The sequence below is a fragment of the Cyprinus carpio genome, chromosome A2, assembly GCF_018340385.1.
Source record: "Cyprinus carpio isolate SPL01 chromosome A2, ASM1834038v1, whole genome shotgun sequence".
Classification (NCBI taxonomy): Eukaryota; Metazoa; Chordata; class Actinopteri; order Cypriniformes; family Cyprinidae; genus Cyprinus; species Cyprinus carpio.
Window position 1 is genome coordinate 26,837,868 of NC_056573.1, and position 16,614 is coordinate 26,854,481.

Consider the following 16,614-nt stretch of genomic DNA (forward strand, 5'->3'; position numbering starts at 1 on the left):
AAATAATTAAATATTTTAATTGCAATTTGAGCAAATATTGTCTGCAATGAAATACTTATATTACAATTTAACAATTGGCCTATCATTATTTGGGCCAACAGACTTCGTTTACAAAACACACAAAAACCAAGCATCCAAAGCTATTTTATCAACTCAAAATGATTTTCTAAAAATCCCTTTTCAAACCAAATCAACCTAAAAATCTCCTACCTTCTCCCAGCACCATGTCCTTTAGTTTCTCCACAGCCTCTGCGAAGCGAGCGACGTCTCTTAGCAGCGAGGGAATGTCCTCCACCTCGATGACCGATGTTTCCGTGCAGTCCGCTGCATGTCCGTAGGAGAGAGCGGACCGTACGTAGCCCTTATGGAAGCCCCACGTCCCTGACGTCTGGAAGGGGAAGCCGGCGGCGCTGGCGTGACGGCTGAGAGCCGTGGGCCGCTTCAGTGTGCAGTAGGGGGACGGTGTTCCCGGGCAGGATAAGGGGCCCGGATCAGGAGGGGCCAGCGTGCAGGGGCCATCGATAGTGTCACTGGGAGAGTGTTCCTGAAGGATGGACAACTGGGTTTAACATGGGACGGAAAGAGAGGGATGCAGCTGATTATTACAGAGATGAATATTATGAACAGGGTTAATGCTCCATATGAAATAGTGTTATGAATATGGTGGTCAAAGTGCAAAGGGGATTGAAAAAGTGTCTAGTTTGAGACAGATCTACGAATCCAAATCAAGCCTGATTTATTTGTTTATTATTTAAAGCCATATCAGCAGCAAAGATAGAGTATCAGAAATTCCGATCATTATAATAACAAAAAACCTAAATGAATAAGTGTTGTTTTAATATCATCAAGATACTATTATAGTGTTTATTAATATTTTGAATAGGTTTTAAAATTGAATAAATACTATATATTTAATTAATGATGTTTTAATATTTCATTTTTGTAATTTTATTGTTTTTTTTTTTGTCATTTTTAATAGTTTGCCAATACAGCTTTTGTTAATTTTATTTTAGATTTGAGTTATTTTAGTACATCATTAAACTAATTGAATCCAGCTTTTTTAATATATTTTATTTAAATTATATTTTTCATGGTTTTAGTTTTAATTAACTACAAAACCCCCTGCAATAAATATATATATATATATATAAATTATACAAAAAAAAAGCTCTTTCAGTTTCATATCTAATCTCATCACACTCTTAAAAAATTTAGTTCAACCATATGGTTCTATGGAGATTCAATAAAGTAATTACAGGCTCTTCAGATCAGTGGATTGCATCATGTTTTAACAGCAAAAGTGAAGCCCTTCTGGGTTTAATTCTATTCTATTCTTGTTTCCATCTGGAACTGCTGCTTGTTCTGATATGACTCGTGCATGACTTCCTCAGTTCATTTCTGGTATAATTGTTTGCGAAACAAAGAGCAAGACGTACTTCTTAAGTGTTCTTCGCCAGGCATTGTTCAGCAGTGACAGTTTTACAACAATGTTGATCAATACGCAACATTAAACAATAACACTTCAATACCAATTCGCGAAAAACTGAACCGACTCTTTTAAATGATTCAGTCGAACCGATTCGCAGTCCTAAACCGCTCGACTGTTGTGATCCGGTTCACTGAAATGAATCATCCGAACAAACCAATTCGCTACTAACGAATCGCACTTCCCACACATGTCCACTATCTATAAAGAAAACAGTACTTTTACTCAATTAAACATAGTTCTGAGGTGAACTAACGTACTTGAGGAAAGCAACAGGATGAATTTAACCCCATTTTAAAATAAAGTAAATATTATAAACGCGTAAGTTTTCTGGGAGATTGAATATGTTTTCTGTTTTAAACACGTTTCCAGCAGTAGAATCTAACTCTGAACCAAACTAGAAACTCATTTTTTTTTCTTTTTTAGTTTTCCTCAGAAGTAACGTACGGTTGCTCTTACCGAAGGGTTTTGCGCAGAGTTGCTCTTTTTGGAGGCTGAAGGTGTTTTATTCGTCGGCTCCTTCTTCTTTCGAGAAAACATGTTCACGCCGCTTGCTCTAGCTCAAAAATCGCACCGCAAAACTTCAGGAATGAGACAAAAAGTTGTGAAAATGTCTCCTCAGGTTCGTCTGCGACTGACAGTTACTTCCCCATCATGACAGTTCAGTTACTCGGGGCCGCGCGCCCGCGCGCACTCTTCCTGCTGCGGGTCGCGCGCAACGCGCGTCCGTCTAGGAAGACGCTGCTGGCACCTGCCGGAGAGCCGCTAAACAAACATCACCTGACAATCAGCAACATGACAGTTATTCAAATTCAGATATGAATCACTCACAGTTTTCTTCAGTGTTTTGCGTCAAGCTCAAAGACTTTAAAGGAAAATTATTTCTGAGGGATATTTTTGGGACACAGTATACTGAGGTTCGTCTCGCGGAACTCAAAACCAGTGTTGGGCAAAGTTACTTTTAAAAATAAATAATGCATTTACAATATTGCGTTCATCCCTAAAAAAAAAAAAATAACTGCGCTACTTAGTTACTTTTTATGGAAAGTAATGTTACACGTTACTTTTTCTCATCTGGCCTGGGTTCAATTTTATCTTTTCAGCAAAGAAAAAAAAGGAAACACAAATATGATGCTAATCTAAAGTCATTTTTGCTTATTGGTATGGCTGAACTGGATCACTGAAGGTCTGCAGCAAAGACACTGGTTAGTAAAATAAGGCTAAATGCATAAAGGATATGTGTGTGTTATTTAACATTTGATTATTACAGGTTTGCATTTCACTGTTTTTATTCATTTTGAGGAATACTGAGTATGTTTTTGTGCAAGTGTGATGAGTAAATGCATGTTCACATTTAATCTAGAACTACAGTAGCATCATGTTCACACAGCGCACACAACGCCTCTGAACTCACTCCTGATTCCTCTCAACAAGAGGACAGGATATTTAGAGGGAAAAGTAACTCATATTTCCTTGTAAATTAAAAAGCAATGCATTACTTTACTAGTTACTTGAAAAAAGTAACCTGATTACGTAACTCACATTACTTGTAATGCGTTACTTCCAACACTGCTCAAAACTTTGAGTTAATTCAAATAAAATGTTATTTTAACTAAAACAAAAATGTGCATTATTTACTGAAAATGTGCATGTTATATGTAAATATATGTAAATAGACAAATTTAGACAGTTTACAGTGATGAGGTGGTAATACCATAGTGCAGAAGCTGAATATTTGGCATATTCATATTCTATGAAATTACCATGGTACTCCAATGCCAAATTTATGCTGCAAAGGTGGCACAGAAGCGCTTCTGAAGTGGCATTTAGGAGTCTTTACACAGAATGTTTAATGCTGCTCAGAGGTGGCATAAATGCATTTACACAGCAATTAGAACTGTATACTTTGATACTAGGGTCTGTGCAGGAATAATTTAGTCTGGCATTTATGCAGCATTGCATCTTTACACTTTAGTTTAGCAGGCACAGAGCAGCCTTAACTTTATATGTTCATATTCTAAGGTGTTATCATGATATTTCTTGATTAATGCCACACCTGTTACCCTGAAAAAACACCTATGCCAAATTTACACTACAAAGGTGGCACAGAAGCGCTTCTGAAGTGGCATTTAGGAGTCTTTAAACAGAATGTTTAATGCTGCTCAGATGTGGCATAAATGCATTTACACAGCAATTATAACTGCATACTTCAATATTAGGGGCTGTGCAGGAATACTTTAGTCTGGCATTTATGCAGCATTGCATCTTTACACTTTATTTTGAGCAGGCACAGACCAGCCTTAACTCGATATGTTCTTAAGGTGTTAAAATGGTATTTCTTGATTAGAGTCTCACTTATCTCCTTTGGAAAAAAAAAAACATTCATGCCAAATTTACACTGCAAAGGTAACAAACACTTCAGGTGTCTGAAATATTAACGTGGTATTTCTTATGCCAACTTTACACTACAAAGGTGGCACAGAAGCGCTTCTGAAGTGGCATTTAGGAGTCCACACAGACTGTTTATTTATGTTTATTTGTTTAATTGATTGATTTTCTGAGGTGCATAATTTAGGTGTCTTTCTTTACATGCTGCTGCTCAGATAATTTGTCTGGCATTTAAGCAGCATTGCATCTTTACACTTTATTTTAGAAGGCACAGAGCAGCCTTAACTTGATATGTTCATATTCTAAGGTGTTATCATGATATTTCTTGATTAATGCCACACCTATTACCCTGAAAAAACACCTATGCCAAATTTACACTACAAAGGTGGCACAGAAGCGCTTCTGAAGTGGCATTTAGAAGTCTTTACACAGAATGTTTAATGCTGCTCAGATGTGGCATAAATGCATTTACACAGCAATTATAACTGCATACTTAAATATTAGGGGCTGTGCAGGAATACTTTAGTCTGGGATTTATGCAGCACTGCATCTTTACACTTTATTTTAGCAGGTACAGAGCAGCCTTAACTCGACATGTTCTTAAGGTGTTAAAATGGTATTTCTTGATTAAAGTCTCACTTATCTCCTTTGGAAAAAAAAACCGCTCATGCCAAATTTACACTGCAAAAGTAACACAGAAACACTTCAGGTGTCTTTAGGTGTCTGAAATATTAACGTGGCATTTCTTATGCCAACTTTACACTACAAAGATGGCACAGAAGCGCTTCTGAAGTGGCATTTAGGAGTCTACACAGAATGTTTAATGCTGCTCAGAGGTGGCATAAATGCATTTACACAGCAATTAGAACTGCATACTTTGATACTAGGGGCTAAGCAGGAATACTTTATTCTGGCTTTTACGCAGCATTGCATCTTTACACTTTATTTTAAGCAGGCACAGAGCAGCCTTAATTCAGTTGTGTTAAGAAGCTTCTAGAAATAAAACTGACTAACACAGACAAGTATTTGAACAAACTCTTAAAATTTTTATTGTTTGTTAAAAATTATATTGCAGTACAATATATTCCTTCTGTTAAATGTAGAAAACGTACAGAGTGAGTCAAAAGGCACATTTGTTTACACTATTTACAGTTCCATCAAACCTCATAAATATTGGGATAAAACAAAGAAGCCCAAAGTAAAAGTGCTGAACAGAATTCTAACTGGAAACATTAATAATATAACAATAATAACATCAACAACAATACATACAATCAGTAGCAGTTTTAATAAATGTTTTGTTTTTATTATTAAAGTGTTCACTTGTGATTTCTTTGTACTCTGCTGAGGGCAGCAGATGAGAATTAAATTCTGGCAAGTCGTCAGGACAAAAGGAGCAGGAACACAGTGAGTAAAACACATCTGCAAGGTTTTTACGCACAAAAATGTTTAAACTAGTAACTGGAGCCAATCACAGTTTCATGGGAACTGGATTGTTTTTGTTCATATTACCAATCCAGTTTTGAAACTGCTTGCATAAAAATTATATATATTTAAACTAGTAACTGGAGCCAATTATATATATATATATTACCAATCCAGTTTTGAAACTGCTTGCATAAAAATTAGTAATACTCGAGGGTTATTCCTAAATTCGCATTTTCTCTCATACACTTCAAGTCTAGAATATGGTAGCCAGGCCTGTAAAATACAGTAGTCAGTTTCACACGTCTTTATCTGCGGCAGCGCATTCTTTCCCTCGACTTTTCCTGAGATTTAGCACGACTGTATGAAGCCTGCAAAAACTGCACAGAAAACTTTGGTGCGATGGGAATCTAGATGCCCGACCCTTAACAGAAACGTAAATTTTGAGTAAAGGAATAAGTAACATGAAGATGCAGTGCAGTGCAGTTCGATTTGGTGGCAGATTGCAAGCTTTGATTCTGTGTTTTGGGAACAGAAGAATTCAAATCAAACCCTGACAAGGCATTGGAAAAGTGTTTCAACTTCTACATGTCATTATAACAAAATCTACCTCTACTAATAATGTCCCTTGGATATAAATAGCAACAATAATAATAGTATTAATAACAATAATAATAATACGAACAGCAATAGCAAAGACGGCAATACATTTGCTTCCATTCCAACTACACGAGAATACAAGACCAAAGGAAAAAAAACGTTGACCTCATACAAATAAACAAACAAACAAATCCGTATCTTTCTCTTAACAAATATAATATTCTTCGAACACAATTTCAAAAATATCACTTCTGAACAGATATAAAGAGAATCGCGCGTTGATCGTGGGGCAGTATTTGATTTTGTTAATATTTGTTTGGTTTTTATTGCTAAGTCTCACTCTCGTCTCGACGTGAGGTCCAGTGGTTCAGCGCACGTTCACAACCAAGTCTGCTAATAAATAATTTGGTAATCGATTCCCAAAGCTCACGACGATCCATCCGCAATGTATTATAGTTTATAAAACAATTATTTGTTTGGACAGTGACGAGTCTTTATGATACCTGAGAAAGTATTCTGCAGAAAGCGATCTGCTCATGAGCGCCGCCATCACTGTATCGTGAACGAATCTGTCCCTGTGTTCAGATTATTGAAATGTAGAAAGAAAACGAGGAATTCACAGGGTTAAGGGGTCAAACAGCAGTTTCAGAATCATGCGATCGGGTCTGTACGCCCCCTAAGAAGAAGCACAGAACTCTGGGTAGAGGAGACCGACGCCAGAGGAAATAAATAATATAACACTAATCTGTCTAGAAATATATATATTTATATATATACGCACACAAGACTGCATCTGAGGGAGATAAAGGCACTGATTTAACAGAAGGCATTCATTCGAAAAGATAAACTCCCTTGGAGAGGAAACAGTATACACCAATATCTTAATAAATAAACATCTCTTTTACCTCAATGTCTGCTGTGATGAAATGGTGCGGGGAAAAGCCCTATTGCTTCAAATAAGGCAAAACCCAATTGATTTCAAGTCTTCATTGATCGTCAATGAACCGAACGCAACTCTTAGCTTATGGACTGAGAATGACTTGGGAACGAACGCAAAGTCTCGCCGAGAATGAACTTCTGGCTGTGCATGTCTGAGCCTCTAGGTGGCGTCCTAGTCTGTTGATTTGAACTGGATGACGGACTGGCGGTGATCCGAGGGCGTTGCGTGGATCATGTGATCCGGCGGCCAGGGCGTCCATACTGCTGTGGCCGTTTGGTAACAGATGCGTCTGTTCGGAGGAAGAGGACGATGGTGTGAAGTGTGAGGAGGAGGAGCTAGAGTCCGAGAGGGAGGAGTTCGTAGGCGCTGACGCGAAGAGGGAGGGGTAAAGAGGAGGGGGCGGAGTCGAGGATGGCAAGGCTTGAGAGGTGAACGGGTATTGATGTTGTGAATCGGGCGAAGGGTAACCGAAGTCCAAGTCGTCGAAATCAAACTCATTGTTCGTTCTTTCTGTATCAGGCTGAGTGGCATGTGCTTGCATGGCTTGCGATGGTAGGGATAGCGACTGCGCGTGTTCGCTCGTATGTTGTTTCGGCAGCTGCGCGTGCATGCCGAGCAAGTGTGCGTTCGAAGTGTGCATCATGCGTTGACTGTTCTGGTGTAGCATAACGCGCGAGGATTGCGGCGACACGCCGGTTTGCGTGAGAAGCCGCAGCTCGAGCGATGTGTCTTGCCCTCGCTGCGACAGAAGCACTCTGTACTGCTCGGGCGGCTGTGTGCATGAGCCGCTCTGTTGCTGCTGCTGTGTTAGCACCCCAAACGACGAATGATTCTGCTTTAGTGTGTGAACGTGCTGCTGCGGGACGTTCAAAGTGGCATGCGACGACGACATGCGCAGTTCGGGTTCAGCGCCACCTGTCTGTGTCTCTGCTGCTCCTGGGAGATTAAATCTTCCAAGTTGTACGTCTCGGGAACAACCGCAAACGGGCGTCCTCTCCCGCCGAGCATGCGTCCATGTAGAGACATGCCGTTTAGGTCTAGCACAGGCGTTTTGATGTCCGGCGATGGGCAGGGGCTGATGGTTAGATCCAAGACCTCGCTGATGGCTTCACTCTTTGGCTTCGCCGCAGGCGGCAGAAAGGATCGTGGGTAGTGAAGGTGGTTCTGAAGGGAGGGAGGAGGGTTTGCGATGATCATCTTGGCCAGCATCTCTTGTTGCATATGCTTCTCATTTGCTAACTTCTCTCTCTCCCGCCGTGCTTTCTTCACCTCCTCGTCCATCCGTAATAGCTCAGTGCGCACACGGGACACGCAGTTCTCTGGGATTTTTATACCTGGGACAAACACATAAATGTTATTTTCATCCTTAGGAGAGATAAACAGACATATAAAGGCCTGTTTACACCAAGAACGATAATAATATGTGACACGGGAGCACAAAACCAGTCTTGAGATGCAAGGGTATATTTGTAGCAATAGCCAACAATACATTGTCAAAGGCATGGTGGAGTAACAGTTTGGAGTGCAGTGTACTGCAAAGGCATTAAGTAAAGATCATGTTCCATGAAGATGTGTAGAAAATTCCCTACCATAAATATATCAAAACTTAATTTTTGATTAGTAATATGCATTGCTAAGAATTCATTTGAACAACTTTAAAGATGATTTTCTCAATATTTAGATTTTTTTGCTCCCTCAGATTCCAGATTTTCAAATAGTTGCATCTCAGACAAATATTGTCCTCCAAAGATGTATAAATCTCAATTTAGAAATTTGGTTTTGTGGTCCAGGGTCACATATTAGTGTCAACACCAAAGCATGATAACAGTGTTTTATTAAAAGGAAACGAACGCAAACGACCGTGTGAAAGAAAACAGCTATATTTCACTTTTATTTGAGCAAAATATCTCAATAGAGATTGTACTCCAACGTAAATGTTTGCCAGTGTTTTCGGCTCATCAGGTTGGGAACATTAAATACACCAATGGGGCCGAAAATGTATTGATTTCAGAAAAAAGCTCTGATTGGGTGATTTAAAATCTTGACATCTTGCAACTGCGAAATATGAATGCTTGTCGAGGCTTGTTAGCAATGCAAACGCCAAATTAAAATGACACGCTTTCAGGATAAATAACCAAAATACTGCAGGTGAGTATGCTTAATAAATCGAGAGAAGCAGATTTATCGTGCAGCCCTATTCACTGCAATGATTAGTTTGCTAGGAAACAGGGTTGAGAAGTTACATAACAAAACATCAACTCACCAACTTGCTTGCTGTTCTGTTTGGTTTTGAGCCGTACGATCTGCAGGATGCTGGAGTTGGTGATGTCCGAGACGATGTCAGACACTCGTTTCCAGACCCTCAGCAGTGCTCCACACAGCATGTGATACTGTCTGAGACGCATCCCCAGAAAACACTCCTGGCCCTGCTCGATCATCTTACACTTACCCTTCCTACCACAAACACAGACACACAACACTGTTAAGCTGCGGTCACATTTAATGCTACTAGTCGAAATCCAGTCATTTCAATGTGAATCAGTGCACTGAAGAATTCCTTCTGACTATATTTTTTTATATATATATATATATATATATATATATATATATAAATACACACATGCATGCATATATTTCATATATTTAATTATAATATAAATTATATGAATATAAATATAGACATGTAAATATTTTCTAAATATATACTGTATGTGTGTGTATTTATATATACATAATAAATATACACAGTGCACACATACATTATGCAAACTTATGCAAAAACTTTATTAATAATTTGACAGCACTACTAAATATCAATTGTTAACTAAAATAAAATCGGTAAGTGAAATAAAGCTTAAATACAACAAAATAAAATATAAAAATACTATATAGAAAGGCATGGGGAAAAAAAACTTTACATTCAAGTTCTAACTAATAAGTTTAAGCTATTTATTAAATTATTCAATTTATTTTTTACGAATACCAAAACTCAGATATAAATTAAAGCTAAATGTAAATATTAAAAAATTAAGGACAAAAGCACATAAAATGACTAAAACTTTGTTTATTAAAAAAACGGTCAACTAACTATTAACTAAATCTAAAACTACGGAAAATGTTTTCGGTTAACTTAAATTTGAAAATTTGCGAAAAAAAAAAAAAAAGAAATAGTCAGTAGTTTTAGCCAAACTGTAGTTACCAAAATTTATTTTGGTAGCTATTTTATATGTAGTTTTCAAATTAAAAAAAAAAATCATTAATTCTTCTCTCTTTAGACCAAATCAATTAAGCTTATGAGAAATTTGAATCAAGGACTGAATTTGGAAAATCTTGAATAAATTATGACAATTTTCATTTTTGGGTGAACTTTCCGTTTAAGTGAAAAAGGAGCAACTTATAAAAATATTTTATATATATATATATATATATATATATATATATATATATATATATTTAAAGAAGCACAATAAGACAAATACAATAGAGATACAAATTAAACTCATTTTTCAGAAACTGTAGGTTTTACTTAACATGTATACATTTATTTATCATCTTTTGTTGGTTAACATTAATGACAGACAGGTATTTAATTAATTAATGTAAATATTAAAAAATGAAGGACAAAAGCACATAAAATGACTAAAACTTTGTCGGTCAACTAACTATTAACTAAATCTAAAACTACGGAAAATGTTTTCGGTTAACTTAAATTTGAAAATTTGTGAAAAAAAAAAAAAAAAAATAATAATGTTATAATGGTATAAAATAATACTAAAATACACACTACACATCAATATCATAAAAACATCCATAAAAAGAAGCTGTTTGGAAAGCAAACAGGGCTGGTTCATTTGCTAGCTGGAAGAATAGCTTTGGATGTTTACACACACACACACACACACACACACACACACACACACATTCAATTAGTTTACAGAGTTGTATTATAGTAGTTAATTAGCTATTAGTGCAAATTACAACAAAAACCTAGAAAAGAAATAATGTAACATTGAAATACATTGTCAAAAACAAAAAGTATCAGTGTCAGCAGGGTCAGAGTCTCCACTGATCGCTCACATGCGCACACACACACACACACACACACAAAAACACACACGCACACACATGCACGCGCACACAGACGCACAAGCACACACACGCACACAAAAAGTTAATAGTAATTTAATAGATACACACACACACACAAACACATACAAACGTATAAAAGTAAGAATGCACACACACACACACACACACACTCACCAGTTGGCATGCGTGCAGTTGGTGAAAGAAAAGACAAACTGACTCTCCCAGAAATCCTTTGCTTCATCAGGTGTCACTTCAGAGCAGGAAGAAAAACACTTGTATGAACGTGTTTTCATCAAAGCATTTAGTGTGAACCTGGACTGGTAGCAAAAAAGCCCTCATCACTCTTTTAAATTCATTACAACATTTCATGTTTACATTATCGTATTTTAGCGCTTGCTATGCGTTCGATGCAGTCTGGCATCCGTACACACTCTCTCAGAGGAGAATGAATGATATTTGAAGTGTTTCTTTATTCAATTCAAACACACACGTGTGCTCCTGACAGACCCGCTCTGTACCACTGAGTGTCACTGTGAGACAAGAGCTCTGCGTAAGGCGTGTGAGCTGTAGGGTTTGATGGGTTTTGTGTGTTGTACCTTGTAGTATCTCAGGAGCAGGTTGTCTAGGTTCTCAGGATGAGCCTGTTTGCCGATGTTGGGCTTATACAGGATAAAATTCCGACCCCGACCCTGTTCGGCGAGCAGGACACACGGCTGATTCCCGCGCAGCTGAACACACAAACACACTTATATGGTAATAACACACTCAAAGATGCTAATGAGGCATTTGGATGATTTCGGCTCTAGAAACACAGCATGTGTGATTTATTGTCAGGCGTCAGTGTGTCGTGTACCTTGTTTGAGAGGTAAAAACCTTCATAGTCCCCAGTGAGTTTCTCTGCTTTACTGCAGGCCTCTTCCCAGGGCATCCCACGATCCACACTGATCTGGAAACAGCCACAACACAAAGTCAGGACATTTCTAACACTCAGAAAATAAATAAATAAATAAATAAAATAATAATAATAATAATATTATATATATATATATATATATATATATATATATATATATATATATATATATATATATATATATATATATATATATATATATATATATATATAATTATTTATTTTTTATTCTTTTATTTATTTGTGTTAGTGTTAGAAAAATTGTATATTATATAAAAATATTATATATATATATATATATACAGTGCAGGTCAAAAGTTTGGAAACATTACTATTTTTAATGTTTTTGAAAGAAGTCTCTTCTGCTCATCAAGCCTGCATTTATTTGATCAAAAATACAGAAAAAATTTTTAATATTGTGATATATTATTACAATTTAAAATAATTGTTTTTAAATTTATTATACTTTAAATTATCATTTATTTCTGTGATGCAAAGCTGAATTTTTAGGATCATTATCACATGATCCTTTAGAAATCATTCTAATATGATGATTCATTATCAAAGTTGGAAACAGTTCTGCTGCTTAATATTTTTTCAGAAAAATATTTTAAATAAAATCAATACTTTTATTCAGCAAGGATGTGTTAAATTGATAAAAAGTGATAGTAAAGAAAATATATTATTAGAATTTGTTTTTTTATTTTGAATAAATGCAGTTCTTTTTAACCTTTTATTCATCAAATATATTAGACAGCAGAACTGTTTCCAACACTCATAATAAATCAGAATATTAGAATGATTTCTAAATGATCATGTGATAGACTGGATGTTACATGTGACACTGAAGGCTGGAGTAATGATGCTGAAAATTCAGCTTTGCATCACAGGAATAAATTATTTTTTTTAAAGTATATTCAAATAGAAAACTATTATTTTAAGTTGTAATAATAGTTTCACAATATTACATTTTTTTTCTGTATTTTTGATCAAATAAATGCAGGCTTGATGAGCAGAAGAGACTTCTTTCAAAAACATTAAAATTAGTAATGTTTCCAAACTTTTGACCTGTACTGTATATAACTATTTATTTTTTATTTATTTAGATTAATAAATATTTATATACAGTATGTATGTAAAACTGAAATACATGTAAAATAAAATAAATTATTTATCTGCAGGACCTGCACAAATAAAATGAATACCATATGAGTGGGGTAGAACAATGTCTATGATAACACATTAAACTGTAAAATGACTGTAAAAAGCATAATTTACAGTCCAAATACAGGTTTTCACAAAAACAAAAAGTTTATAAAATGATAAACTTCACATTTCAGCCTTTAAACCATTTTTAAGAGTCAAAAGTATCAATTATAATATTAATTAAAGCAATTATTGTCAATTATATTATATTAAATAACATTTAAATATATTTTACAGTCTTAATTGTTTGGATTTTTATAATGCATTATCTTCTTGTTGACATGCACAACTCTGTGTGTTTGCTGCATAATACATGGGATGGTTTTTACATTGGTCTGAACAAAAACAGCAGACGGGCTGATTGAAAACGCACATTCATTCTCTGCCAGTAGGAGGCGCTTCCGGAACGGCAGAAATACAGCAGTTTCCCGCTAAGATTTTTTAAAATGTGTTTCAAAGTCTCTTCTGCTCACCAAGGCTACATTTATTTGGTAAAATAATGTCATAAAAACAGTAATACTGTGAAATAATATCATTTGAAACAACGGTTTTCTACGTTTAATAATCATTTCTGATTATCATCAACGTTGAAAACAGCTGTGCTGAAGAATATTTGTGTGGAAACTGTCATGCATTTTATTTTTCAGGATCCACAGATGAACAGAAAGTTTTCTAGTTTCTAGTTTATTTGAAATAGAAATCTTTTGCAACATTATAAATGCCTTTACTCTCACTTTTGATCAATTTAATGCATCCTTGCTTAATAAAAGTACTAATATCCTAATTTTCCTGACATGCACCTTATAGAGGATGACCTGGCCCTCCTGAGGGTTTCCCGGAGTTAGAAACTTCTCTTGTGTTTCCTCGTGAATCTCGTCATTACCAGGAGCGAGATCTGAACACACAGAACATGACAACATTAATCTCAGACACACATCTGCTGCTGTGAAAACATACCAGACCCACGCAAATATAACGGCACTAATCCGCTTTACATTCAGATCGCTCACCCAATATCCCCATGTCATATTTTCCCTCTTTTTTATCCTTGTTGATCAAGTAGTCGAAGTTATCGGTGAAGTACTGGAACAGAGAGTTTTGATGATGGACCTCCATACCCAAAATACGGTTCAGAAACTTAGTGATGGAGCAATCTGGGATATATGGGATAAAAGAAAGCCAATCGGTTTGCATGCATTTCTTAAATACAAATATGTAACTAACAGGAAAGCACTCCACTAACACATAACCAGATCAAATGTACATTATACACAGACATTGTTATCAATACATTTAGAATCTGACACACCAATAATATGATAACGGGCAAATATCAGCACAGGTATATTTTTATCACTTATAAAGCTGCTGTTGTATTAATATTTACCTCTCTCTGTATTCTGACTTAGACGCGGCTCCTTACAGAAGATTCCCACATCAATCATGCCTTGCTTCATATCTGACACACACACACACACACACACACACACACACACACACACATGAATATTAAAATCAATGCACATAAAAAATGACCCCATCATGCTCTTCTGCGTGTGCTTGAACACAATAGTAAGCAACATTAGGATTAGTGCGTCTTAAATCAGACTACGTGGATTAACTGCAGGAACTAAATTTTAAACTAAATATTATATTAACATATTACATTTTAAAAAGTGTTGTTAACATTTTTTTAAATTTTAAAATTAACTCTATTCTGCTCACCAAGGCTGCATTTATTTGATCAAACATACAGTAATATTGAGAAATAATATTACAATTTAAAATAACTTTTATATGTGAATATCTGTTAATATATAATTTATTTCTGTGATCAACGCAGTGTTAATTTTGGCAGGCATTTTTGATTTAGACTTAGTCTTGAGACGAAAATGCTTAATAGTCTTAGTCACATCTTAGTCATTTTAGTCTTTCATAGTTTTAGTCGACGAAACGTCATTGCATTTTAGTCAGTAGTTTTAGCCAAACTGTAGTTACCAAAATTTATTTTGGTAGCTATTTTATATGTAGTTTTCAAATTAAAATAATCATTAATTCTTCTCTCTTTAGACCAAATCAATTAAGCTTATGAGAAATTTGAATCAAGGACTGATTTTGGAAAATCTTGAATAAATTATGACAATTTTCATTTTTGGGTGAACTTTCCCTTTAAGTGAAAAAGGAGCAACTTAGAAAAATATTTTATATATATATATATATATTTAAAGAAGCACAATAAGACAAATACAATAGAGACACAAATTAAACTCATTTTTCAGAAACTGTAGGTTTTACTTAACATGTATACATTTATTTATCATCTTTTGTTGGTTAACATTAATGACAGATAGGTATTTAATTTGGAATGCTGTCCTTTTAAGACGGAAGGCATGCATGAAATACTGACACACACACCTGTTCACGTTCACTTAATCCATAACCTACTGTATTTACGTGAGGTACTCTACACGATAAACATTTGGACTGCTGTGTGTGTATTTGAGCGTTGAGAACTGATCGCACGCTGTGTATGAGAACTGAGGAAGTGGAGCGCGCGAGAGATATTTTTCGTTGTCTTCTTCGTTAACGAAATTAACACTGAATCAAAGCTGTATTTTCAGCATCATTACTCCAGTCTTCAGTGTCACATGATCTTCAGAAATCATAATAATATACTGATTTGCTGCTCAGGAAACACTTCTGATTATCATCAATGTTGAACACAGTTGTGCTGCACAATATTTTTGTGGAAACCGTGATACATTTAATTTTTTAGGATTCACAGATGAATTAAAAATGTTCAGAAAGAACAGCGTTTATTTGAAATGGAAATCTTTTGCATCTTACTTTTCACTTTTGATCAAACTGGCATAAGCTGCATCACTGAAGCACGTCAGAACAGATAACATTACCTCTGAAGAACATGATGTCTCCTCCTGGGTAGCCCTTCGGTGGAGGCACTTTGTTGTCGATTTGCCTGAGGATGGCTTTAGTGATCTTATCCAGCGCTTTGGTGCCGTACTAAGACAGACAGAAGACAAAAACCTGGTTAAATCCCTCGGTTGAAACTTTGATTTTACCCTCACTGCTGTCTCTTTTCACACTGTATTTTTGGGCCTGTGTGTGGTACATATGCAAAATTTGGGAATCAGCATGAAAAGATTTCATCCAACTGTGAAACAGTTGTTTAGAAAACATCAACCAAACTAATTGTCTTAAGTCAAATGAGGTTATGTCCAGTCCGACTGTTAACTAAAGCTAAGCCTAAAACTATTAAACTTTTTTTTAAGTAATTGAAATCAAGCTAAATTTATTTTTTTTATTTAGATGTAAAAAAAAAAAAAAAAAAAAAAAATTAAAAACTTAAATAAATAAAAATTAAAAGACTTGGTTAAGTTCTAAAATAATAATAAAATGAATTAAAAATATATAGAAATTAAAAAAAAAAAATAACAAAAAGGACAAAAAATTACTAAAACTAAAATGAAAATATAAAATAAAAGCTAAATATAAATACTAATAATCACTTTAATAACGTGTAAAAAATACTAAAATAACACCCTAATA

At 35.3% G+C, this 16,614-nt stretch overlaps 1 protein-coding gene and 1 pseudogene across 5 annotated transcripts in view; both read right to left on the reverse strand.

Moving 5' to 3' along the window:
- Positions 1 to 2,233, reverse strand: part of LOC109090943 — a 28,528-nt pseudogene extending 26,295 nt beyond the window's left edge.
- A 5,446-nt stretch (positions 2,234 to 7,679) lies between these two features.
- sbno2a (strawberry notch homolog 2a) overlaps positions 7,680 to 16,614 on the reverse strand; it is a 32,804-nt gene continuing 23,869 nt past the window's right edge. For all 5 annotated transcript variants that reach the window (XM_042713301.1, XM_042713292.1, XM_042713310.1 and 2 more), the window contains exons 24-32: positions 15,960 to 16,068; positions 14,435 to 14,506; positions 14,058 to 14,201; positions 13,848 to 13,942; positions 11,782 to 11,874; positions 11,525 to 11,656; positions 11,103 to 11,179; positions 9,103 to 9,293; positions 7,680 to 8,173 (exon numbers count right to left, since the gene is read on the reverse strand). In XM_042713301.1, coding sequence (XP_042569235.1) covers positions 7,707 to 8,173; positions 9,103 to 9,293; positions 11,103 to 11,179; positions 11,525 to 11,656; positions 11,782 to 11,874; positions 13,848 to 13,942; positions 14,058 to 14,201; positions 14,435 to 14,506; positions 15,960 to 16,068 — 1,380 coding nt within the window. In that variant the 3' untranslated portion in view covers positions 7,680 to 7,706. The remainder of the gene's footprint in view (positions 8,174 to 9,102; positions 9,294 to 11,102; positions 11,180 to 11,524; positions 11,657 to 11,781; positions 11,875 to 13,847; positions 13,943 to 14,057; positions 14,202 to 14,434; positions 14,507 to 15,959; positions 16,069 to 16,614) is intronic.